This window comes from Typha angustifolia, chromosome 8 (genome assembly GCF_048772165.1).
Source record: "Typha angustifolia cultivar Huaian chromosome 8, ASM4877216v1, whole genome shotgun sequence".
In the NCBI taxonomy this organism is placed as follows: domain Eukaryota; kingdom Viridiplantae; phylum Streptophyta; class Magnoliopsida; order Poales; family Typhaceae; genus Typha; species Typha angustifolia.
In genome coordinates, this window is record NC_133246.1 from 4,146,728 (window position 1) to 4,172,789 (window position 26,062).

Here is a 26,062-nt window from a genome sequence, read left to right on the forward strand (position 1 = left end):
GGTTAAAAATAGCTCTCGATACTTGGATGATATCAGAATGTTGTTTGATGACAAAGATGGAAAAAGAGGAGCAATCATATAATAATATCTAGATAATTAACTCTAATAAACAGCTTGTTGTAAGCTAGAAAAAGAAAAAATTGAGTGCAAGCCCCAAAATATTATCACGATTGCTTAATGAGTAATGAATGGTATACATTGGTACTAGGATCCGGCCCGATAATAATTTCGGATCTTGTTCGGGTCTCGTCCAACCCGATAACGTCCTCGTCCAAAAGAAATGGCCGAGCTTCTCCTTCCCTCCTCTTCCCAACGCTCAAAGATGTTATCTCGTGCCCTAAGACTCCGCCGCGCCGCATCCGCCGCCGCCGCCTTCTCCAGCCGGAGTTGCTTCGATGTCTCCACTTCCGCTGCCGCCGGCGTTGCTGACACCGGCCTATACGGCTTTCCGGTCTTGAAGACGGGCAAGGGTTTCCGAAGGTTCGTCGACGAGGCCATCGAGAGGTACTCCCTCTTTCTCACCCGAATGGAGTTCATGATTTTTTTTTTCTCGAGATTCTTGAAATCTTTGCCTCGTTCTTTTAGGTCCAATGAGCTCGTCTCCTACGTCTCGCAACTGCCTCCTTCCATGGAGATCATCCGCGCTATGGACGAGATCTCGGACACTGTATGGAATTCTGCGATCTACTACTATACTAAATTTGTTCTTGGCTCGGGGCGGGGGAAATCAAATGATGGGTTTTGTTGTGCTTCCAGGTCTGTTCGGTGATCGATTCTGCGGAGCTATGTCGGAACACCCACCCTGACAGGTGTGGATTCCTATTTATATGATATATTTCTTCCTTGCAATGGTCATTTGTGGATATGTTGTTGCTCTGAATTTTTCTTTCCCCAACTATTATGTGTTAGGGAGTACGTGGAAGAAGCAGACAAGGCATCAATGAGAATTTATGAGTATCTTCATGTGAGTTAGATCGAACAGTATAATTTATTCATTTTCTTCACTTATTTCTGCATGTTAAAGTTTTGATAGTTTTGTATATATATATATATATATAATTATAATAATAATAATTATTATTATCATTATTATTTTTGTTGATAAAACGCTTATACCTATGAGAGAGTTGACGTAAGTGCAGGACTCCCACAAAATTTGTGTTGCCTAAAACGAGACTAGTTATGGATACGAGTTTACATGATATACTGATGCCATTTAGTTCCAAAGTTCTCTTATTCTAGGCCTTGGTCAATGTTGGAGGTTTTCAACCCACAGTTGTGTGAAGTTTTATAATACAGTTAATTGAGAAGCAGAAATGCTTTTTTTCACATATATACTAAATATGTAAGTATTGAGGAAGTTTTCTGCAGTAAAGTTATATCAATTATAGTATGGGATATTGTAGCTTACATTCAAATTGAGAACCAATTAAGCTTCTTCCTTTACCATTATACCTTTGAGTGAATTTCTTCACTCCTTAATGTCAATCAGTTCCTATTCTGCCACATTTACTTTGTTAAATCTGAGTTTACCTATGTATGCAAGCAAGCATGTAATTTACATATCTGAATTTTCTGTCTGCAGTTTCTGAATACAAATATTAGTTTATACAATGCAATAGTTAAAGCTGAGACTGAAGGTGTCCTGCTTACAGAAGAAGCTCAAAGGGCAGCCTATACCTTGCGTGTTGATTTTGAAAAGGGGGGCATCCATCTTCCTGCTGGTACTCATCCCACATTCCATGCAAGTATATCCTTTGTTTGCATATCAGGTGTTATAGCATTAAACTTACCTCTTTATCAATTGTGGCAGACAAGATGGAGCAAGTTAATCAATTGAATCTCAAGATTGCTCATCTGGGGAGAAAGTAAGTACAAAAAATGAGAATTTTGAATTAGTATACATTGTTTTCCTCATGGCTTATAATGCTGATTGGATTTCTGTTTTGTGTGCTTATTTGTACTAGAAAAATGATCATGTGGAAAAAGCTGTTGATACCAATTTAAGTAGCTGTATTACTATATTACTAGAAAGTAGAAACAGAAACAGTATTACTAAAAAAAGATTTACAAAGGATGCTTAATATATTTCTGAGTTCCAAGTTGCAAAACCAAGCAGATGTTAGATGGAGATATCAGCAGCTCTTGTAGTTTGCATGAATTTGATGAAAGATAATGAAGGAAAATGGAGGGTTTTGTCATTACTTGAGGAGATTTTTGCATGAGATAATGGATCAGGATGGGTTCTGTAGATTTGCACCTAGGTTTGTGTATTTGATATAAGAATGAGGGTGTGACAAGGTGTCACTTAGCAAAGTTCAGAGGAAGAAAAAATGACCTCTGTGGAGATCCTAAAAAAGTTACATTGATTAGTGGAAATAAGAATTTGGTATGATTTCAGGCCACAAGTGCACTTTCATACGAATCTTTGTCCAACAATTGCTGTCAAATTTAAACCTGTATTTGAAATGCAAAGGAGCTTTGTCGAACTCAGCTTCTGTCTAAGTCCAGATGACTTATTTTTGCTGTTAGTAGTAGTAGCGTAGTACAAACTTAGTTTGACGTTTATTTTTTCAAAGGTTTAATTCAGATAATGTTTTGTTTCTTTCACTTTTTCTTTCTTCAGATCATGTTTCTTTCCTTTTTTAATGCACATCTTGAATTGTTAGCAGTCAAGGAAGTTAGCTACCTGCCCTGCCACTAACTTTAAGCTTATTTCTTATTCTTTCTCATCAGGTTCAATGAAAATATTTTGATTGACCCAGGATTTGTTGATATATATCCATCTTCACGTATTCCAAAGAATATGCAACATCATTTTAAGCCCATCTACCGGGCAATTCTTGATTCATCTGAGAAATCAAGAGAACTAACCGATAGCAAACGAGAAAAGGGCCTTCGAGTACCTACAGATTCAAGTACTCTTTCTTCAGTGTTGAAGTGGGTTTCAGATGCTGAGGTAGCTTCTTCTTTGTAACATTAATAACAATTGAATTCTGATTCTGATATATTATTCACAATACAATGTCTTGAATTTAACAAAGTATCTTTTTTGTACCATAATTGAATATTCCTGATGTGGATCTGTTCCCTGTTTTCTTGTGCATGAACATTACTTTTTGAAATTCAATCTCATCTACTATAATGTTACCTATGAAGTCAACTATATGCCATATTTTCTGACTGCAACCATTGAGTGAGAATTGACCATTCTTAGTTGTTGGAAATTAGGTTGCATTGTATTTTCTGCCTGCAACTGTCGAGTGAGAAGTGATCAGTCGTAGCTGTTGGAAATTAATTTAGCAATTAAACTCTTCTAAGTTTACAGTTTATGTGGGTCCCACAACCTTAATATTATTTAGGGGTCTATAATCCATATATATCTATGAAAAGCTGCCGTTACATTTTGAAAAAGAAGAATTATACATTGGTAAATTAACAAATATTTAGAAAGCTGTAATAGGAGACTTGAGCAGTGAACACCCTCTACTAAAGCAAGATGTAGTCCACTCTCTGTGCCACTAGCATTGCTTGGGGACATCACCGAATGTCCCAAAACTGTCTTTAGGTTATTTTAAGATAGTTTAGTGGATAGTTTGATTGTAGGCTAAGCCATATAAAGACTTTGACCCCAAGTGATCTGCCCAAATTATCATGCCAACCTAAGTATCACAGTATCACTTGAATGAGATTTTGGCTTCTTCTCGCCTGAACCTGCTTCTTTGAACTTGCTGTAGTGGTTTGGGTTAACACGGTTTAATACATATTGAGATCTATGTTATTGGTATTATGTAGTGGACAGTGGCCATTTTTTGGATTGTCTGACATGCATCTCAGTATTTTTTGACTCTTTCAAGATCTAACTATCTAAGTAACTTTAAAGAAGTATAAAGTAACTTGCTGTCCTTATTCAGGAAGTTATTTTGACCAAGGACTATGCTCTTATATTTTCTTGTTAGTTTAACTCCTTTTCGTTCTGATTTTAATTTAAAAGTTTATATCCTTTTGTGTAAGAAATTATCAGAGGAAGTATGCTTCTTGAGTTCTTCCGCTAGTGTAGGCTGTGTTGCTTACCTTTCCATTCCATCAATATTGGCAGCATTTAAGAGGTTGAGTACCTCTTGCCCAGATAATCATTAGTTTGGTCATGGCCCATATATCCACCCACCATATTTTATTCTTCACCTTCTTATATCATTCTTCTCCTATTCTGCTTTATGTGTTTCCAACTTCTTGATGCAGAATGGATTTATAAGAAGACTAACTTCTTTCTATTTAAGTATATTGTCAAATTTCAAGGAAAGAAATACACAAAAAATGACGCAAAAGTCCCATGCTGGTTAAGTAAAGCTTTTGTTTTGCTCGTATTGCTTTAATTTACAAAGCAATACATATCATATTTATATGTGAAATTTCTTTACTTAGATATTTAGGTTACTGTTTTTTCTATAGGTTTACGGTTATTTATTTACAAATCCAATCATCTCTATCAGCCTGCATGTTTAAGAAAAGAATGAAGTTGTTATATTCCATTCTTTCACTTTAATATTGTAATCTTTTAGTACTTTTTGTTATCAAAATTATTCTCTTTTGCTGCCAAGATATAAGAAACTTATGTTTTTTTTTTTCCTTCTTAAAGGTTAGGAGACAAGCATACATAAAGGGGAATTCTGTACCACATGCAAATCTTGGTGTTCTCGAAGAGATTATAAGCACTCGTCATGAACTTGCACAAGTAAATATTTCAACGGTTCGACCTATTGATATGTAGATGTATGTGAAGTAGGTTCAAGATATCCTTTTGTTTGTGCTTCGAACATAAATGCGCCTGGAAGTTATAAACAATGATTGTTATATGCTTATCTCTGTATTTCTTATAATTATTGTTCTTGTATATGTAAAGGGGAATCTTCTATTTTTTTAGCGGAGATATTCTTAAACACTCAATCTGATGTCCATAATATACCAATCTTTTCTCGAACTCATCCATTGTAAACCAAATGAGGTTGTATATTCTTAAACACTTAAACTGATGTCCATAAAATAATATACCACTCTTTTCTCGAACTCATCCATTGTAAACCAAATGAGGTTACCAGAGGACAACTCAAAGAAGCAAAGGCTCAAAAAGATTTGACAATTTTTTATGATTGGGTATATCTGGCATTAACCTTCTAGAAATTGGTGTCACACACTCACTCAAAGCAAAATCAGACAACTGGAATGCTCCAGTTGAAGCTCATGGCAAGTTAATGAATAGTAATTTACCTTTCTGTTTACAATTTAGACTCAAGTAACTCAGGAATAGCCCTCCCAGTAAGACCTCTAGGTATGGAAATTTACTGGATAATGAAAAAAGATGGCAACTTCTAACTTAGAGATTTTGATATATTGCTTTCAGTCTTAACTCTTAATGAGTAGTGATCTCTTTTGCATATTGCTTTTTATATCGAAGGTCTGCCTATTAAGTCTTATCCTTCTGTTTTCCTCTTTTGTTGAGAAAATGATCCAATTTTTGCTCTCTAACATTCTAAGTGATGCATGTAGATAATGCAGTGCAAGTCTTATTCTGATTTTGCTATTCGACCCAATATGGCCGCATCAGTTGATGTTGTCACATCCTTTCTTATTGACTTAAGCAAGACTATTAAAGACAAAGCCAATGAGGTATGACAGAGATAACTTGTTTGAAATATTGAGCCACTTTTTAAAATTTATCTGACATATATTGCAGTAGGCACCAACATAGATTCTTTCTTTGTTGATATTCACCATTTCTGTAGGAGTTTAGGACAATAAAGAATTTCAAGAGGCGAATGTGTAATGAAAAGACTGCAGATTTAGAGACATGGGATGAGTCTTACTTCACTGGAATGATGAAATCTTCGGCATATGATCTGGACTCCTCGGTATTATAATGCTAATAGATAGTTCACCCTTCTAGTAACTTATGTTATTTCCGATCTTCTCAGAAATGTTGCAATGTGAAATTGATTCCATTTAGTTCTTTTGTTCTTTGACTGTACTTACTGGTTAGATAGAAAAGTAGAAAGAACTTATTCAAACTTAAAAACAATTGCTGTTGGCAGAACTCAAGAATGGCTGCTTTTTGGCTAAAAGTTAACTGTTTTTTACTCAGCTGGATGCCTGTTGTCCCACTATCCGTTTCTAATGAATTTTCTCTCTCATAGGTGTTATTTTCCATTCTTGTGCTTAAGTTTCGTTCTTCTTGTCTCCAACAGATTATTGCATCATACTTCCCCTTGTCCCAATGTCTTGAGGGCTTGAAACTCTTGGTTGAGTCACTATTTGGTGCCACATTTCATAGGATTCCAGTTACACCAGGCGAGTCTTGGCATCCAGATGTGATAAAACTGTCTCTCCATCATCCTCAAGAGGTACACATTTATTGCATATGTGTGGTCAGCGCAAGCTATTATCTTGTCTATTTGCTCGAAGAGGATATTTTGTTTCTACTGAGCATTATAGAATTATTATTTATGTAAAATTCATTGGTTTTCCAAAGATCTTATTTGCTATCGTCCACATTATTTTCAACTGTAATGATTAACATGGTCCTTGAAGAGAAGTCTTTGGAGATGATATAGTCCAGATTCCCTGATGTGGTGTTCTGATGAACTTCTGAATTTCTTACAACTTTTCAAGGCATATTTGTGCAACAATTGATAATTGTTATATGTGCTATGAACTAAGGGAATCTTTCTCATGTAACTAGGGTGATTTAGGATTTCTCTATCTCGATCTTTACTCCAGGAAGGGAAAATATCCAGGTTGTGCCCATTTTGCCATCAGAGGTGGGCGAAGAATATCTGAGACAGAATATCAACTCCCAGTATGATCCTGAACCCTCTTTATCTTGACCAATCTTTTGGCTTAGGCACTATTTTTACTTATATGGCATGAAACTGAAGTTTCTTTAGCTATGTATCTTTTATGAAATATTTTCTAGTTGAATTGCATGATAAAGATCTATTTCATTCAAGAACCTTTGTTGTGTTGACATCACTTAAACTGAAAATATTTAGGGATGGTTATTCGATGTACTCAATTTTGTTGCCTCTATTAATGGTATTGTATATCATCTCAGACCTCTTTTTATAGTTGGCATCAACTTATTTTGTTGATATTCCTTTTTCTTTTTTCTTTTTTTCTTCTTTTTGGATAGGCTGAATGATAAGCTATTTGTCTGGACAGAAGGTCCGGCCCTTCCATGCATCCGACTACGTCAGTATATTCATAAAGCTACTAGGATATTATCCCGTAAGTCAGGCTACTGAAGGGAGACCACCTCATGTCTGTTTGAGAACTTATTTTCCCTTGATCATGATAAAAAATGAAGTCTTAACTCTCAAGACAACCTTTAGGGTGAACCAAATGAATTATTTTGCCCTTTAGCTTTCTTAAGCACCATATCTGAGTGTTGGAGAATCATTGTGTCCTTCCTTACTGTTTCTAACATTAATTTTTGGCCTTCATGTCCTGCTGTCCCATTTGCAGCTGGAATTTTATCACTTCTCCTTATTGGGGCATCTATGATTTTCCTGAGACACTGAACCCTGAATATTGTTCCTCATCCTATATGTCTGGCTTCCAACTAATCATCATTGCAATTCCTGGACAGGGATTTACATATTGCATATTCTATCCAAACCAGCATAGCTTGCAAGTGGTCATCTACCTGTCGTCTTGGACTGCTAGTTGGCAAAGATTGGCATGTTTTGAAGTATACAGGAAAAGAAATTGGCATTTCATGGACTTGAAGCTTGTATTGCCAAATCATAGTTATTGCCTCTTGAGATTTGACAACCTTTGCCAACTTGGTGTCACGGACACTGTTAGAACAAATCCCGCCCCTCTTTTCTGTGGAAAAGAAAATAAGTCCAATATTTTGCACATGGTCAGAAAAAGGTGTATGTAGCATTTAATGAATGGAAAGTCCGCAAACATAAACCAGCATCAACCAATGACAAGTGTGTTTGCTCGGGAGGATGATGGCACCTTTGCACCTTTCTTTTACATAATGAAATTGCTGGGCCATACTATGCACTCATAAAGGACTTCATCACTAAAGTTGTAATTTACCAAAACCATTTCTTATTATTTGGTAAATTGATGGGAAAAAATGAAGCGTAGGTTCTGTTTGAACATGCCAAAACTAGTTAGACTTCTTGCAGCTAGTTAAACTCATATCCTTGAATCCTTCACACACTTTAAGTTCAATTCTAGGAATTGGTATATATATATATATATAGTATGTATATAAGTGAATGTACATACATTAGAAGCCACTTTACTGCATCAATGCAATGAACTTATTCCACTTTTTGATTTCTGTTATACTTCTCTGAAATTATAAGTTGACTGTTACAGATTGTTGCACTAGTCTGCAACTTTCCAAATAAGCATGGATCATCAACTACAAGGCTTAATCACTGGGATGTTGAAACTCTTTTTCATGAATTTGGCCATGCTCTTCATTCTCTTCTTTCAAGAACGGTAATTTTCTAGTGGCTTCACATACCAAAGCTTATACTGACGTTTTATGTTTTCTGATCAAACTTAAGATTGAATGTCCTAGGACTATCAACACTTCTCAGGTACTAGAGTTGTTCTTGATGTGGCTGAAACACCTTCAAACCTTTTTGAGTAAGTATGGTAGATTCTCAGATTCCATTGAATTAAGTTTGTATATCTCTTTAAATAATTTAAGATGGAACTACATTAATGTAGCTCTCTTTAGAGTTCATCACTTTGGAGGTTTAAATATAGCTGATCCACTAGGTAGTCTAGGTTGCAGATTGCAGCTATGCAATTGAAGATTCTGTACAAATTTGTGGGGACATGGACATGCTATAATTGGTATCACATTGTAGATGCTTAATACTATTGACTAAGAGACCTAAGTAACTGTTACGTTTGTCAAATGTCAACATGTGAAAATTAAAAAAGAAGAGGTACTTTATCGGATGTTTCTTGTATTTTTCTCTTTTATGCTATGAAATATGACACCTAAAAGAAGTGTGCCAATTGTCAACATGTGAAAAATTAAAAAAAAAAGAGTACTGTTGTTCTTTCCAAACACTAAAAACTATGGTACTTGAAAGAAGTGTCCTGCATTTATCAATATTTAAAATGTACTTAATGTGGCAGAACTAGTATCTTGAAGCATGTGTGCTTCATGGGGGATGCTAGAGGAGAGAGAAGGAAACGAGGGATTAATATTTTGACGCTGACAATAGGAGTATAGGATTATAAAGTAGAAATGTGAAAATAAAATGGGCAGTCTACAGATAATTATCTTGTAAAAACAGGTTCTAGTATCTGTTGGGTATCTACATCCCATGCATATCCATTTGGTGAAAAATTGTATTCCTAATGGCTAGGCCAAGAGTGGATCCATATTTGTTTTCTTTAATTCTTTTCCCAACATGATTTTGGTAAACTGTTCTTTTTGAATCTTTGAGATTGTGAAATAGTCTCATTGTGCTACTAAAGAGGACTGGATATTGTCCTCTCTTTGCTGTCAAATGATTGGTTATAGTCCCCCAGGTACTATGCATGGGACTATCGTGTTCTCAGGACGTTTGCTAGAGATGAGATAACTGGTGATGCAATTCCAGAAAAGCTGGTAAAGGCAATGAATGATGCTCGAAGCATGTTTGCTGCAACAGAACTACAACGTCAGGTGTATTTTCCTCTTAGAAGTTTGAATTTCACATATATTAGCCAGATTCACCAGCCTGATTTTTATCCACAAATCTGTTTTGCTGATCACACCAATTCTCATTTAGTTTATCGACTAAAATCAATATTCTTTGCCATTTCTAATTTCTGGATTCTTTTGTTCCTCCCAGATATTCTATTCTCTGATTGACTTGACACTTTTTGGGGAGCAACCAGCCACTGCAAGAGATACAATATCTATTGTTGCCGATTTAAAAAGACAACACACAAGCTGGAAACATGTAGAGGGCACACATTGGCATACTCACTTTAATCACCTTATAAACTATGGTGCTGGTAAGGGTATAGCCTTTATGTGATTTGGGAAACTTACATGCTGGATTTAGTCATAACTTAAAACAAAAATCCAAGCTGTATATAGTTCATTCAACAATCATCTGAATTTGTAATTTCAGGTTATTATAGCTATCTGTATGCGAGATGTTTTGCGGCAACCATATGGCAAGAGATATGCCAGGATGATCCTCTGTCCCAGAGCACAGGAGCTGCAATTAGAGGAAAGTTCCTACAGCATGGTGGAGCAAAGAATCCCACAGATTTGTTGAAGGATTTTGTTGGCAATGGCGTCATTAAAAATCACGGCGACGGGATAATCCCTGATATTAGCTGCCTTTGTAAAGAAATGGGTTTGTGACATCCTATCCCAATCAGCGTAGGTGAAGATATTGCCTATTTATTCCGAGAAGCATAGTGGGTGTCACTGGGGAGTTGCCAATACGTCGGATTCAGCTTTGCTTTGCAGGTGGTTTAATTTTCCCAGCCATCAATGCTCCTCTGACCACACTACCTCCGTATAGTGCATGTAATTTCTACCAGTACGGTGGAGAAAGCAAAGAGAGCGGTTATCAATTAACATAGCCAGAAGCATTAACAATTGTGAGTTATCTGTAGTCACTGCGAATATTTTGCAACTCTTGGACTGTCAGTTTCACCCAATCATTGCGCTACAACCAAATTGGAGCAGATAAGTATTCGTTGGCTCTGCATATCTTCATACTTGTGACCAGGGCCCCTTGTAGGAATTTTGCATTAGGTATAGGCATGTTATTCAGGTCTTAGTTGATGCCACAATTTCTATAAGTACCTAAACTAATTGGATGACAATTTCCAGTTCCTGTGGCATGATCATTGTGATTCTGGACAATTGTATTTATCTGATAAAAAGGGCCAACTTTGCTGCGTTTGTAATATGTATTTACATGGAGATTATTCCTTATCTACATTTTTAGGTTTTTAATAATATTTGAGTAGCAATTATTCCTTTGCTCAATAAAGGAATGTAGATTATTGACCCATAACTGTATCATTTGACTTATTTCTTCGTTTTTTTCCTCATTATTTAGGACAATCTTATTTTTAAGCTGTTCACTTCACAAAGACGTTTTCCTTGTGAGGTTGCTTACAGTCGCTTGTTTATTTGTTTTTTTGCTTCAAAAACAGATTAAAATAAGCGGATCAAATGAGCAATTGAGTTGCAATCATAAAAGGCCGCCTATGAGGCTAGCAGATCTGTACATGGACAGAGTGGTTTGAGCCTAATCCAGAGCTACTCAGGTTCGAACTAGCCCCCCTCCCCTCCCCATGTTCTCGTAGGCAAAGTCCAACGTACAATGATTAAGGAGTATTATTTTTATGAAAATCAAATCAAAAGTTTTGATCATTTTTCTTCTCTTTTTTGGAGGGGAGGGGGGGGTGAGAGGAACAAGGAAAGGGACAGAGCAATGATATATTTATCGCTTAAACTAAATGAACTGCGGTTGCTCTATCACTAGCAATTTTCTTGATGTCAATATCACCACCCAGTGAGCAAAGGTAATAAAGCATTGGCAAAGCAAACGAAGACTTGATAAAGAAAGCTGATGTTGAGTGTAACCACATTGGCACTGCCATCTGAGGAGCAAATAAATTTCTAACAGAGACGTACTCCTTTAATTTCATTCTGCTTCCTCTGTGGGACTAATATATTCGCTTGAATATCCCAATCAAAACTGGACCCCTCCCAAGCCCATCAGGCTGTGTGTCTTAATGGCTAGGATCGAAGGCCACCAAACCTTCATCCAAAGCCTCTCTTTAGCTCTTTAGCAAAAGCTACTGCCTTTTTGTGACCCCATTGAGCTCCAAAGTATAGTCTTGAATGATTCCCAAGACACTCCCAAAAAGGTGTCTTCAGAGATTTTTCAACCTTCATCTATCCTGTTCTACTCTCTAATTGGACCACGCCTAAGATTTTTATCATAATGCAAACTGTGATGGAGCACAATCAGGAGCAGAGACAAACTGTACAAAGATCACTCTTAGTACAAATACTAATATTATTTAAACCCTTTGTCTAATTTGGGACTTTTTAATGTGCTCAAATTGGACAAAAGGGGGCACGACTATTTCCCAACCTATAAGCCTTCAGGCTCCTATGATTAAAATAAGAAGATTTGTATCGTATCAAAAGTATCCTTTTTTTTCTTTGTAGAATCCAAATGGCTTATAACACCTTAGTTTTGTTGTATAATATTAGAAGACCCTATTAGTAGTTGATTCAATCTTTTTCCCAAAATTTGTTATCATGACTGCCACCTTCTTAAGTGTTGGACTAAACGACGCATGCATGAATAGCAGCCCAAAAAAAAAAAAAAGAAGAGAAAAAAAGAAGAAGAAGAAGAAGAAGAAGAAGAAGAAGAAGAAGAAAAACCAACAGTTAGGTAAACTTCTCATTATTATCATTAGGGAGATGCACCAAACCTAGGGGGGGTGGGGGGGGGGCCTTTGGTTGGAGAGAGTGGGACTTTCATTACCATCACACTTTATACTAATTATCAAGAGTGGATGTAGCAAGTAGGATGAAATCATTATCAACTATCTTCACTCTCTTAAATCTTACTCTCTTCCCAACCCGGGGAAGGTATATTGCCTGCCTTCCGTTTTCTTTTTCTATCACCAACTTTTATGCCTCCACTCCCTTCCCCATGCTCCATTTTTAAGATTAGAAGAAGAAAGTAACACTAGCATCCAAAAGTCCCCCATTCATCAATCTGGGTCGTACTAAGTGCCAAAAGTGATAAGATCAAAGATCAAATTGTGCGCAATAGAATCTTCAAGAAACAATACGATAGGTGAGACAAAAATGGCAAATATGTATTTCCTTTCCTGCAGACTTTCTAATAATATTTCCTGCAGAAATCTAAGATCACGACGGAGAGAAGAAAAATAAATTTCAACCAAAGTTTTAAAACAATATCCCTGGAGCATATAACCCTATAAAGTGGTCCTCCTGTAGAGATATACATGAATATCGGATGCCCCAAGTTCATAGACAAAGCGTTCAGAGGAAACAGGGCACTGCCATGGCACAAGGTCAAACAAACACCCAATCTCAAGTAATCTGATTCACTACTATTCAGTACAATATGGTGGTAGACTATATCACTATTCCCATCTCACTACTATTCACCCTACTATTCAGTACAATATGGTGTTTCTGATCAGACAGACACCCAATCATAGACAAAGTTCTACTTACTGAATGGGCGGCTAATTGAGGTAAGTTAGCATCGGCTAAATATGAGATGGGGTCTGCTGAGGAGCTCACCAGGGATCTGTGTAACCTCCTCCTTTACAACTAAGTCAGGTCTGTCTTTATTTGATTCACAACCTACCAACTACTAGTCTACCGCATATTGTACTGAATACTTTCTTGATCCCATTGGATCAACCCAAGAAAACTTTGTGGGACCCATATCAAATAAAGGTTGTTGGCCACAAAAAATTTGGCACTCATTGCATGTCAATTTGCCATTGCATCTCTCTCTCTTTCTCACTAATAAGACCCCTCACAGTGAATATACAAACCTAACCCCAGTATCCCACCTATATCAGCTAGTCAAAAGCTATGGGTATCTCAAAAATAATTGTTTCCTTTGTGCATGATTACTAAAGCCTCCCACCATCTTTTCATATATAAACCCGTGTCACCACTCCAAAGCCCCCTACTTCTTCTACCACTCAATTCAAAAGCCCTCTCCCCACCCCGTCCCTAGCCATATAGCAAATGTCTCTCCTCCTCACTGACTCTCCCAAAGACTGCTCCAAGAAAGGCCTTCACCTCCACAAGCTCAACAAGAAGCTCCTCTTTGGCCTCTCCACCTTCCTCCTCTCCATCCTCTCCTTGGTCTTCTTCGTCTGGCTCATCCTCCACCCTTCCAAGCCACAATTCTACGTAAAAGACGCTTCGGTCTTCGAGCTCAGCCTCGCACCGGCCCGCCTGCTCAACACCACTATTCAGACCACCTTCGTTGCCAAGAACCCCAACTCGCGGGTGGGCATATACTACGACGAGATTCGCACCTACGCCGCCTACAAGGGTCAGCAGATCACCGTCGACGTCGAGCTTCCGGGATTCTACCAGGGCCACCAGGACACTAACTTCTTGTCGACCTCCCTGTATGGGGCCGGCATGCCGGTTTCCTCGTCGTTCGGATACGAAGTAAACCGTGATCAGGTCGCCGGAAAGCTGATCCTTGCGTTAAAGCTCGATGGGCAACTCCGGTGGAAGGTTGGGACTTGGGTGTCTTCCAAGTACCGGTTCGACGTCAACTGCATCGCCGTAGTGGTGATCGTGCCAGGAGGCGTGGCCGGGCCACTGAGTTCGGTGCAAGGTAGTGAGTGTTCCACGACTGTGTAAGTGTAAGTTTAGGGTTTGCATAACAGCTATGTGGCTATCATGCATGACTAAGTTTTCGTATGTGCCTGGTTAAAGGTTAATAGTGTGGTCCCTAATATTCTATGGATCGTTGGATTGAGCTAGTGGGCTAATCTTATTCTTCTTCTTTTATGTATATCCTTTTAACTTTGCCTTGGAGCTTTATGATTGGTGTAGATGGATAACGTATATTGGATGATGATTGTGATTGTGATTGTCTTGGTGGGCTCTTTTTCGGGCTCTGGAAATGGGAGGGGATGAAGAGGGCGTGAGTCATGCTTTGCTCTCACTTTGTGGAAATGGAATGATGTGTTGTAAGGGAAATTGGAAGTGATGAAATCATACGTTGATAGGAAGAAAAGGAGACTTTTTATCTGGATGGAAATGGGAGTGTTTGGTAGGTTGAGGAATCTCAAATTTTGCATCAAAGCTTTAATAGCTATTAATTGGGACATAATAAGTTGGATTTAGTGCCCCTCCAATACTATATATATATTTATATTCACCAATATGTTGCTACCTCACCGAGACAACTACTTATTCCATACTCTGAAAATGTTTTACCTATAAAAAGTTTAGAGGCTATAATACATATCCAGACACTAAACTTGTTAGATATTGTTTTATCTAATCTTAGCAGCACAATGAGAAACCTATTCCTGTCATATAAGCTAAGAGAGACTTCTGTTTCAAAAAAAAAAAAAAAAAAAAGTGACTACTACTTCAGTAGTAATCGTCGTAGACTCTGCATGTTCATCTTAGATGCGAAGTTGTCATCAAAGATGTGGGTCTGGTAAATAACTTTTCAACAGAATCTCGTGTGTTCGATTTCATGAGAAACCCACCCTTTTGTTTGAATCCTTTTTATCAGAATATTTTTAGCATGACGTCTGGTCAAATTTTGTTTGAATCCTTTTTATCAGAATATCTTTAGCCCACTTAAAAATTGGATTGAGAGTTTGAAGGAGCTATACGTTTGTCTTGTGTGTTCTGTAAGTAAACTTTATAATTATACCTCTTATCCTAACTTCTCAGACAAATGGTTTCGTGATAACCTCTAATCCATACTGACGAAAGGACCTTAGTAAGTTCTATCACCAATTTCCTCTTCTGAAGGGGCCCTGCCTTAGTTAACAGCTATAAAGTTGAACGAAAATATTAAACGGAAAGTTGGAACGAAGAGGGTTGTGAAACTTACTTCGCAAAGCAACAAGATACTGGAAGCTTCTCTCTCATCTTGTGCCTACGAGAGGAAGACAGTGCTACGATTGGACTAAAACTGCAAAGAAAGAAATCTGTCACTATCACATCATAAGATAGACCCAAAAGAAATCTGTCACTATATTTACCGCAAGAAAACTTCCAAAAACTTTTACCAATTTAACTAGTGACGGGCTGGTTGCATATAACAAAGTGATAAGATAGCTAGAAGGTGACAAACCATCTGTCTCTCTCAAATCATATACTGGAGCTACAGAGAGTTATCTTCCAACGGCCACAAAAATTAACAAGAAACTAAATAATGGACACAATCCAACAAAACTTTACAGAGATGGGAGGTGTTAACTTACAGTGCAGGTGCGAGTTTTGCCGTGGAGGACAGTCTGGAGTACTACAAGGACGACGAGCAGGCCTGTGCTTTGGGTGGGTCCAACAGTTGTGCAGATCATTATTGCAAGGGTTGTGCCTTAATGCCTAAGGAACTCTTGCATCTCCAAATGCTTCTTCCCTCTATGTTTCTTCCCATAGCAAAATTGTGGCAGAAGAATCAACACACCTCTCTTCTCTTAGTTAAGCCTCAGGTCCATTGGAGTTTGGACACATCAAAATAGACGGATAAAGACAAGATGTCACAATCTGGGCAAGAAATCCAAAATTATTGACCTGCAATTGTCTCCTTCCAATGCTGTTAAAGCAGCAAAGAGCTCCATTGACAGAGGATAGTGCAGTAGCTGTAAGTTAAAATGGTATTCCCAAGTGCTATTGTCTTGGCTATAATTACCATAATGATGATGTGCAAGTATGGTAGTTGCCTTCTTGACAAAGTTATTTACATCATATAGCAGTAGTTCGCTTTTGTTTTAAGAGTGCTGCTTCAAGTGGATCCCGGGAGGTCATTGCAAGCAACTAAGGTGGACATCTGGTGTTGCCATGTATCTGCATGAAAGTAGATAACACCTGTAGGATTTGACAAGAACACCAAAAGAAGCTGCATAAAGAGAAGGATTTAAAGTAGTGCTAAGAAAGATAAGGTTTTTTTTACAAGGCTAAGAATTTTATGAAAATGCAGGAAAAAGTACTTGGTGGCTACCATAGTTTCGTGCCAAATTATTAACACCAGGAAAGGCACTTCAGGATCTTTGATAAAACTTATGTTAAATCTTTGATAAAAGGTTTCACATAATTGCAGCCACTTAGTACACTTCAGGATCCAAAAAACTCACTTCAAGATGAGAAATAGAGAGAGAGCAGATTTTATCTCTTCATCTGGGATTCGTTTTTCATGATCACGAGGCACAACCAATAACTAAAAATGTATTGGAATTTTTTCCAAATTGTGCTGCAAAGTTCATAGAAGAAGTCAAAAAACAAACAAAAAAAGAACAGGAAATACATCACTCAACTATCGCCTGCATATCCGGGCAAGGAAACACATCTTTTGGACCATGGATGCGCACCCAGCCCTTTAATAATCCTGTTCCTTGACAAACCAATATTTAAAATCATGGAGTATCCCCAGTCATCTGACTGTACTAGGACAATTCTTATGTGATATAACTGATGATCATGGTAGATGCAAACAGTACATCACTTAATTATCATACTTCAGAATTCACTTCAATGTCTTCACATTAAACACTAAATCCAAGTGACAAAAGGCAATCCCTTTTTTATGTCTCACATAGTTTAGTAGTATCACTTTATTTTGATGCTTAACTTTCCTAAAATTTGCATTTCATGTACTTTAGACCTTATCGTTCTTAGCTATCTAGAATCTATAATATCCTCTGTGGAACTGTTTAACATAGCATTACTTATAATTATGACATTCTCAGTTGAATTAAATAGAATGGGACCTTTCTTATGTCTCATAAATATGTAAAAAATGTAGTAAAGACTTAATGCTAACCACTGCTGTAACTATATCATGATTAAAAATTCACTTTGTGTCTCTTTCAATTTGTCCTTATTAATGTATTGAAGCAATATGCGAACATTGATATGATAAATTTTGGAAAACTAGGATATAGTGCAAAAAGGATACAGCACTTTGTATAGATAGTACAGAGATGCTCTCACATACACAATGCATATATGTTTACACTAAAAAAATTATATCTGTAACTGCTAATGGTGCATATCCAACAAGTATTTGTTCCTCAACAAATTGAAGACATCCATAATAAAGTATCATAAAATGATTTAAATATAGAAAAGAAAAATCTAAGAGAGAGGCATAGTTGCTATTGTGTCATCAGGAGTTCAGGACTCAATGTTCTATCTATTTGAAATCAAACAATAATTGAAAGAAAACAAACCTCCCTTTATGCGTCAAAATAAAAGATAATTGTCTCCCTTCGACTTAATTTATCTCAGGAAGATCATCACAATTCCCAAGCAATTGTTGTAACTTCTCTGGGTAAAGTAACCATGTAAATGCTAGAATACTGGAGCCATGTCAACATTTTACTTTGTCTATTAAGTGAATACTTGAAAGTTAAAAACAGATTTATCATTTAAGTAACCATGTAATATGGATATACTGTACTCTATTATCATCATCTTAATCTCTGAGAACCTTCTTTAAAGATTTTCCTGGTCAATTGAAAACCAATAGTAGATCTCTTTTCTTATATAAAGAATATTCTATAAACTTGTTAGTATACAGATAAATCCTACAGTACATATCCATGATAAACTTGTTAGTATACAGATAAATCCTACAGTACATATCCATGATACGCCTCCAGCTTTCATTCCCCTTCTTTCTATTTAACCTGAATCTCTAAAAAGAAAGCTGGGCATGCAATGTTGGCCATCTTTACTCACTTAAATTAGTAGGTTAGCCTAGTAGAAAACATGTACAAGTACTAGTTAAGAAGAATAAGGCTACTAATTTCCCTTAGTTGAGAGGTGTGAATGCAAAAGTGTATAAGTGTATTTAATGTCATTAATTGTTAAATGATTCAGAATTTAACTGTTGGTTGGAGCAGAGACATACTATTTGCAAAAGCAAGGTTTTGAGGAGCATGAATGAAAAACCAAGTGTTCTTGGGGGCACACAACTACACATGCAAATTTCAAATTTAAAGGAGTATACATAAAAAATAAATTATTTTAGAAGGGTATACAAGAAAAAATCCCTTTAAAATATTCTCCGACAAGTTCTTCCAGTTTCTCCACCATAACAAAGGCACGATAAAACCAAGTTGCATTTTCAAACCAAATTAACAGGTATAACGAAAATACCTAACATTTTCTGATTCTGAAACTTCGATTGCAGATTGGATCACCTGAAGAAGAGAAATTAGAGCATGTTATAAGTAGGTTACTCTATAATCTACTGCAGTTAATAGACTCTGGTGAGATACATACAGAAGTACTTGCTACCGCAGTGTCCTCATTCAAGTTTTTAGTGCCTTGGTCTATGGTCTTAAATTCCTCAAAGTTTCTGGTCATGAAAACTGTGTTTCCATTAACCTGATAGATATTTGAAGAGAAAATATATACTACTTGCAGTCTTGCATCTTCAAAGGGCTTAAGAATAACGTAGGATGGCATAAAAGAATGAGTGTCTTTCTGCCTAAAAGTTCTATTGAACAAGATGAGAAAACATATCCAAGGAAATTATCATCTGATATACCTCACTTAACTTCTCCCGCACCAAATCGGGCTTGTTGAGATAAACCTGATCAGTAGCAAGGAGATTGAGCTCACCATTGACCTGCAAAATAAAAGGTGCTCTTCAATAAGATGATACAGAAACACATAACTTTTTAAAATATAAAAGTTCTTCAGCAGACAAATAAAAGGAACCTTAGAAAATATAGTACTGAACTGATGAAAGAAATATGGTCTAATCTTGCTAAAGAATACCTTCAACATAGTACTGAAATTGCTCCTGGAAAGAATACGGAGCTCTTTTTCCCGGATATTATCTTGCAGGCACCGTAAGCTTTAGAAGAAACAAGTTAACAAGATTATGTTAATTGAAATATATAAGGCCTATGAAAGAAGCATTATGTATCACTAAAAATATAAATATAATTTAACCATATAATGTTAATGGCTAGCATTATTGTTTAAGAAATTCTATATCAGATGACGTGTAAACAATTGAAGAGTGAAACAATAAAAAATTGTTCAAATGCATACAGCTGCTATGCTGCAAAAAACAAAAAACAAAAAACAAAAAAAAGGGGTAAGTCTTTACATTTTTGTTAAAAAACTGCATCATTATTATGTGTTGAAGTGTCTCGTTTCTCAGCAAAGCCCGTTTCAGAGTCTCTAGGATTTGGAAGGGCATGGTCAATTAATCTGTCTTCTCTTTCATGTATGGTTTCATTGCCTCCAAGGATCAAAGAAGCACCCCCAAAATTATCTAATAGTTGTCCTTTTCTGTTAAACATATGATCTGCACTTGAAGTAGTTGTAGTAGAAAGACTTGTCAAGTTGCAGTTTCTCAATGCGACATTAGGCATGCTCTGTATTTGGGATGTAATGTCTCCAGCATGAGTTGCAGATTTGTCGTGTTGAATAATTTGGTCTTTAACAGATAAATCTTTAGAAATACGAAAAAGTAGTTGATCTTGACTCTGGAGGGACAAAGCCACTATTTCATTTTAAACTGAATCACTTGCTATTGGACTACTGAACTAAGGAAGTAAAGTGTGTCTTTTAGCCAAAAGATCTTCTGAGCTATTTCTACATTTAGTAGATTCACTCAAGTTTAACAGTGCAAGTGGTTTACATTGATCAGATTCTTCATTTCCTTTCTGCAGCATTATGGAATCATCTTGAACTGCAGATCCAGAAACCCAACTTTTATCTGAAATAGTAGTTCAATCTTCAAATGAACTGGAGCCCAAATTGCTTGTACAATACCAGTCAAAATCAGAATATGGAGATATATCTGATATGTGTGTTATAGCTTTTGAGATTTGATAATTCAATTATTCTCTCCAATGCTGCCTCTTCTTCTCTATCACCTCTACCTTAGCAGTAATTGTACCTGGATATTACCAAGTGATACAAATATACTATATACAGGAGTAACAGAAAAACTAACAAATTGATCTTTAATGATACACTTACCATCATACTCTGAGTTGACTGTTTTATCGGCAGTGAGCTCTGCAAGAAGTCTGTTATAGAACTTTGATCTGATGGCAGCTGCAGTATCAGCATCCTAGAAAGAGGGACAACATGTCAGTTGACAAGGCAAACCCAACTAAGATTAAGAAAGTGGATTCGACTTATTCGTATCTCTGCAGTACTAAGATCATAGAAATATGTCCAGTGAGGACCACAAAAGTGTACCAACGAGGAGAGTGATTTCATTCAAGTAGAAGGTTTCCTGAGAGAGAGGTAAAGACCCAAACTTTTAGATGGAGGAAATAGTAAGGCAAGAACACAAAAACTATACCCATTAATTGATAAAGAACACTGTGTGGAGTAAAGAAAAGAAGGAAAATATCGATGTGATCGACCTCCAAAAGTTGGGACTACAAACTTGGTTATTCTTGTTGCTTTGTAGCCCTTCAGGGCTGCCTAAATGAAGGTAAGGACTAACGAAATTTCAAATTTTTGTTCAAGACAAATATGGAGTACCTTGGTTTTTCCTATTCCATTTCCAGAAATGCTTATCAGGTTCCGCAAGAAAACACGCTATTAGAGCTATAAACAAACTGTGGATTTCAAGGAAAACTGAGTTAGTTTGTCAAGAAGATCTCAAGGAATCTATGACCATCAGGGTCCTAGAACTAAGGAGACAAGTTTCAGAACTGACTATCACAAGGAAGAAAAGGTAGCCCCAACATATACGAACTACAAAAATTATGAGAACTAACAATTGTAAAAACAAGAATAACAACTAATCATTTAATCCCACGTGCCAATTATTAGAGATCCACTGTCCTCATTGTTTCTTCACGAAAAATTGCATAGGCTGTCGAGCTATCTAACATAGCCCTCCTCTTTTATCTGGGAGTGAAATCAGATGGAAAAATATTATACTAAGTGTGCAAGACAGAGTTGAAGACATTACATGTTTAATCAACTACATTTCACATAATTAAAAAGCTGAAAATGGATGAGTGAGTACGGCAGACAGTCTTGCCTATTAAGAATACACATTCAAATGCAGCACAAACTTTTAAACGACAAGCCTAGCCTGATAAGAGACAGCATCAACATGTTACAAAAGTGTATACCTCTGGATTGATAGCATCCATGATACAAACCAACGTCAAGGAGGTCAAATATGATGCTCCATCCATGGGTAAACTCAAAACCATCAACCCTACAATTAAAATATAACTAGAGATTAAGTTTCAATAAAAGGAATACGCACCATTGAGTGTATCTTCCTAATCCTTTGACATTATTTGTTCCATTAAGGAATGCCATGACTTCTTTTAGGTCTAATTCTGCATATATATATATATATATATATATATATATATATATATATTTGTGTCCAACCTTCATAAACAAAAGAATACCAATACATAGTTTAAAATTGCATTACAATCTGTCGCTGAAATTCTCTTTGTTTCAATCCAAGTTCAAATTGCATAGCTCCATTCTTCCATAGATGACTCTATTTTATAACATCACAATTAAAACCTTTCAATGTATGTTCCGTACCACTGACAAGTAGCAAACAATTATATACTGTTAAAACAGATTACAGAATTGGCATTTAAATTATTTAGTACTTATTTTAGTTTATCAGAACAGGTTAGTGAAATGCTAACTTATTAGCTAAAACAACCATTCTAGTGCTTGAATGATTTGAATGCTAAATGAGAATAAGACATATCACACATGCAACTCAATTTTAATATGCTTAATCTTGTCTTTTCAAAGGATAAAATTTCTGTTCCCACTAAGTTGTTCAGTTAATCATGGCTACAGTACCAATATGTTCAGTTAGTAAAACTACAAAAGTCATTCAGAACTCAACTGTTCCCACTAAATTGTTTTTAAAGTCTAGTTCAAGGGATTAATCAGCATCGAACAAGAGAAATTGTCTGGTGGGAACAAGAGAAAATAATCTGACCAACAATTAAGGGCACATCAGCTTACAACTTGAATGATATAGTGACAATTGATGTAATCGGTTAATGAATTAGGAAATAAAAGTTCCTGCTAGTATCAAGATAACAAGGCCATTTTAAATTACAAGTATCTGTCAATTTAAGTAAAAAAAAAATTAACATCTCAATTCAGCATAATTACATGGTATCACTCAAATTTCCCAATTTGAGGTAAACATTATTATCTCTTTTTTCTAAATTTGGTGTACTTCAAAATAAATAGATGTTGTAAAGAATCTAGAGGAGGTCATGTAGCAATGTGAAAATAGAAAACTATGGGTAACTGATTAGTTTTGAACTCTTTATTTTCAGAATCAATTTATTTACTATCTAAGCACGCAGCAATTTAATAACTGAAGTGTGATCATAGACCAGACTATGATCATTGTTCTACAAATAATTTCTTTGACAAAACCATTATTTGTTCTTGCAATCCCGTGGCAATATGATGTGGATGTAAAGATTAATGAACCATCACACCAGTGATGCTCAATCACAAATTCGTTGTAGAACAATAAACTCGCATATATAATGAGAAATTCATGTTGGATGCAGAGTCTCCATTTCTGTGCACAAAGAAATTAATGTTGGAAATATTGAGGTTAATGCAATCAAAATTGCATTACAGTCATAACAAGTGATCCAATCAAGGAAGGAAAATTATAACTATAAGCTTATATAGTGACATACCTAGTGAAATTGCACCTTCACATTTATCCCAGAAGAATGACAAGGAAGCAAATCGATTGCTTCAACTATATCCTTCACCTGCCTCAAAATAAAACAACAGAAATAGCAAGACATGCACATCAAGATCCCATGACAAAGAAGAAGGGCAAGAACCCAAAATTCCAATCGTTGTTCCATCCATCGTCTATACTACTATACAAAAACCTGATGTCCTCTGCTCAAAAAGGTCAATTTTCCTTCAAGAAGAAACAGCAACTCCTCCTGTGAAACCTCCGAGACATCTGGGCCCAAATCGATCTCGTCCCGCAGTAGCAAAACATTGCCTGTAACAGGAACCAATCAAATTTGTTTCACCGGCCCAGAGATCGTCAATGCAAGGCCAAGCTGCGACCAAGATTTCAAGAAAACTATCAAGATCAAGAAAAATAACACAAAAGGACATAGGAAAGGGATTTCAGATAGAAACATCTAACGATTCAAGAAAGCTAAAATCTGCAATGGATTGTTCACAGTCTAAAACCCTAATCGACCGTTAACATAATAGAAGAAGAAGAAAAATTTATTGATAGGCGATGAGAGAGCAGCGGCCGTTGGAATTCTGGAGGACGATGGGAACCGATCGGCGAAAGAGCTTAACGATCTTGGTCCTGTTGAATATGATTCCCTAATCGGATTCGATCCTACTCGACCAACTGCTCCACGGAGAGAGAGAGAGGAGGAGGGAAATGGAAGAGGAGACGAGGGTTTTAAAACGATTGGTCTCGGCCGTCGATAGTAAAACCACCAAAAACTTCCCCACCATGCGAGCTCAGGTTTTTTCTGGGATTTTCTCTTTTCACACCCTACATAATTAATGTGTTTGTTACGGGGGCTTCCTCGTTTCACATCCTGCCTTTCATAGTTTCAATTAAACCCCTCCAATTTTAGCAAAGTAAAAAAAAAAAAAAAAAAAGATGTTTTTTTTACATGTATACTCCTCTAAAATCTCTTATTTACACATATACTCTTACCAAGTTTGAATTTATATGTATACCCTCAAAACACTTATATAACTCTTGCAAATCTTTATTTTTGTATAGATAACCATGAAAGCTAACCACCAACAAATTAAATTTTAATTTGTTTAATAGTAAAAAGTAAAATTAGTGTTATTCTTTGTTATTTCCTCTAATACATATAGTTGAGATTCTTCCCATATAGATATAGGAAGAAGTGTCAAGTGCCTTTTAATTAGCGCAGTCGTCCATTGTAGCATGCTTTTATAGGAAATAACCTGGTTATCTAACCCCATTCTTAAAAGGATGGAGAGATTACACTTTTACGTTCTTATGGTTGGGCTCAATTTTATAAAATTCTTGTGTAATTTTAAGTCAAACACTTAACTCTATGCGGTCTTAATTAAAACGCAGTCGCTATCTTTTTTATCGTATTTAATTAAACTAAAGACTAAATTTATAGAGCTTTCAAATATATCTAAAATAATGATTGATTTTCAAATGACAAAGATACGATAAATATATTAAATAAAATTATATTTTTATAATACCTTTATCATTTAAAATCAGACAAGCTACTTTAGATGCGGTGGAAAGCGTATTCAATCTTTAGCAATTTCATCTCTAAGTTATACTTTAATCAAATTTGTGTATGGGAATGTTGTAGAATTAAGCTAAACCATACGAGGATAAAATATAATTAATCCTAAAAGATCTTATATTAATGCCCAATTTATAATATAACCTGCAAGTTCATATATAGTTGGGAGAAAGAAGAGAATTAAAACTAGTCTTATATTGCCAAGCCCGCTTAATGGGCTACGATCTGTAGGAAGAAAAGTATATCCTCGTTGGGAAAAGAAAATAATTAATCATGCATATACCTGTGGGTCATGAATGGTGCAAAACAATAGGACAATTCTAGATCATATAAGGCTGCTTGGTTTCATATATTTTAAAAACCTAATCCATGTCCTATATAACATAATATCAAAATGGACAATTACACTAGGATCTTACATATATATATATAGCTCGACATTCTAAGCTATGAAATATTTGTTCTCTTCATAGTGTTAACATTAAACTTTTATTCTAATATTTTCTCTGAAAGAATAGTAAAAAGTGGTGCATAAAGCGACTAAAATTAATTATACGATATTCACATATTATTCTTTAATAAAAAATATATCAAATAATTAACAAAAATAATATTTAAGTTTTTTATATTTAAAAGGGTTAATGAAGAGGTGTGGACAAGCCTAGCTCGGCTCGGCTTAATAGTGATATTTTGTCAACTTGAGCTCGAGACGTGTTGGATAAAATTAGCTCAATTAAATTTGATCTTGAAATGAGCTGCATAAGGTCGGATAAAACTTGACCTCGAAACGAGCTAAGATAAAGTTGGCTCGATAGCTCAAAAGTGTTTCATGGGCACAGGATAAAAATCAATAAATAATCACATCTGATCGTCTTCTTGTAGTCAATCAACTAGACTTTCATTGAAATCGCATTCTTTCTCCTCCAAGATAAAGAGAATGTGCTCATATACTTAAATGCATAACCTAAGATGATGATCGTGACAAGATGGAGCGAAG

At 36.1% G+C, this 26,062-nt stretch overlaps 2 protein-coding genes across 20 annotated transcripts; one reads left to right on the forward strand and one right to left on the reverse strand.

Moving 5' to 3' along the window:
- Positions 1–265: 265 nt before the first annotated feature.
- Positions 266–11,988, forward strand: LOC140765801 (mitochondrial intermediate peptidase, mitochondrial). The gene is made up of 17 exons (XM_073105036.1): positions 266–504; positions 586–667; positions 757–809; positions 910–964; positions 1,586–1,724; positions 1,814–1,868; positions 2,737–2,959; positions 4,640–4,735; positions 5,548–5,667; positions 5,784–5,909; positions 6,243–6,398; positions 6,737–6,853; positions 8,392–8,517; positions 8,600–8,667; positions 9,571–9,706; positions 9,876–10,041; positions 10,161–11,988. The coding sequence occupies exons 1-17, from the start codon at positions 281–283 to the stop codon at positions 10,397–10,399; spliced, it is 2,181 nt and encodes a 726-aa protein (XP_072961137.1). The 5' UTR covers positions 266–280; the 3' UTR covers positions 10,400–11,988.
- LOC140765803 (uncharacterized) lies at positions 7,741–24,314 on the reverse strand. 19 transcript variants are annotated; one of them, XM_073105050.1, is made up of 13 exons: positions 23,674–24,314; positions 23,470–23,547; positions 21,892–21,980; positions 20,774–20,867; positions 19,893–20,690; positions 19,556–19,634; positions 19,323–19,403; positions 19,055–19,159; positions 18,929–18,972; positions 16,461–16,636; positions 16,030–16,315; positions 15,657–15,737; positions 7,741–7,881 (listed from the first exon to the last, which is right to left on the reverse strand). In XM_073105050.1, exons 6-10 carry the CDS (start codon positions 19,562–19,564, stop codon positions 16,573–16,575), a joined length of 303 nt encoding a protein of 100 aa, XP_072961151.1. In that variant the 5' UTR covers positions 19,565–19,634; positions 19,893–20,690; positions 20,774–20,867; positions 21,892–21,980; positions 23,470–23,547; positions 23,674–24,314; the 3' UTR covers positions 7,741–7,881; positions 15,657–15,737; positions 16,030–16,315; positions 16,461–16,572. The 19 variants fall into 19 exon arrangements, 13 of the variants coding, with proteins under 13 accessions (XP_072961151.1, XP_072961153.1, XP_072961154.1 ...); XM_073105052.1 differs by having other exon boundaries at positions 16,030–16,342; XR_012105230.1 differs by having other exon boundaries at positions 16,030–16,615; positions 19,055–19,130; positions 19,893–20,093.
- Positions 24,315–26,062: the final 1,748 nt, after the last annotated feature.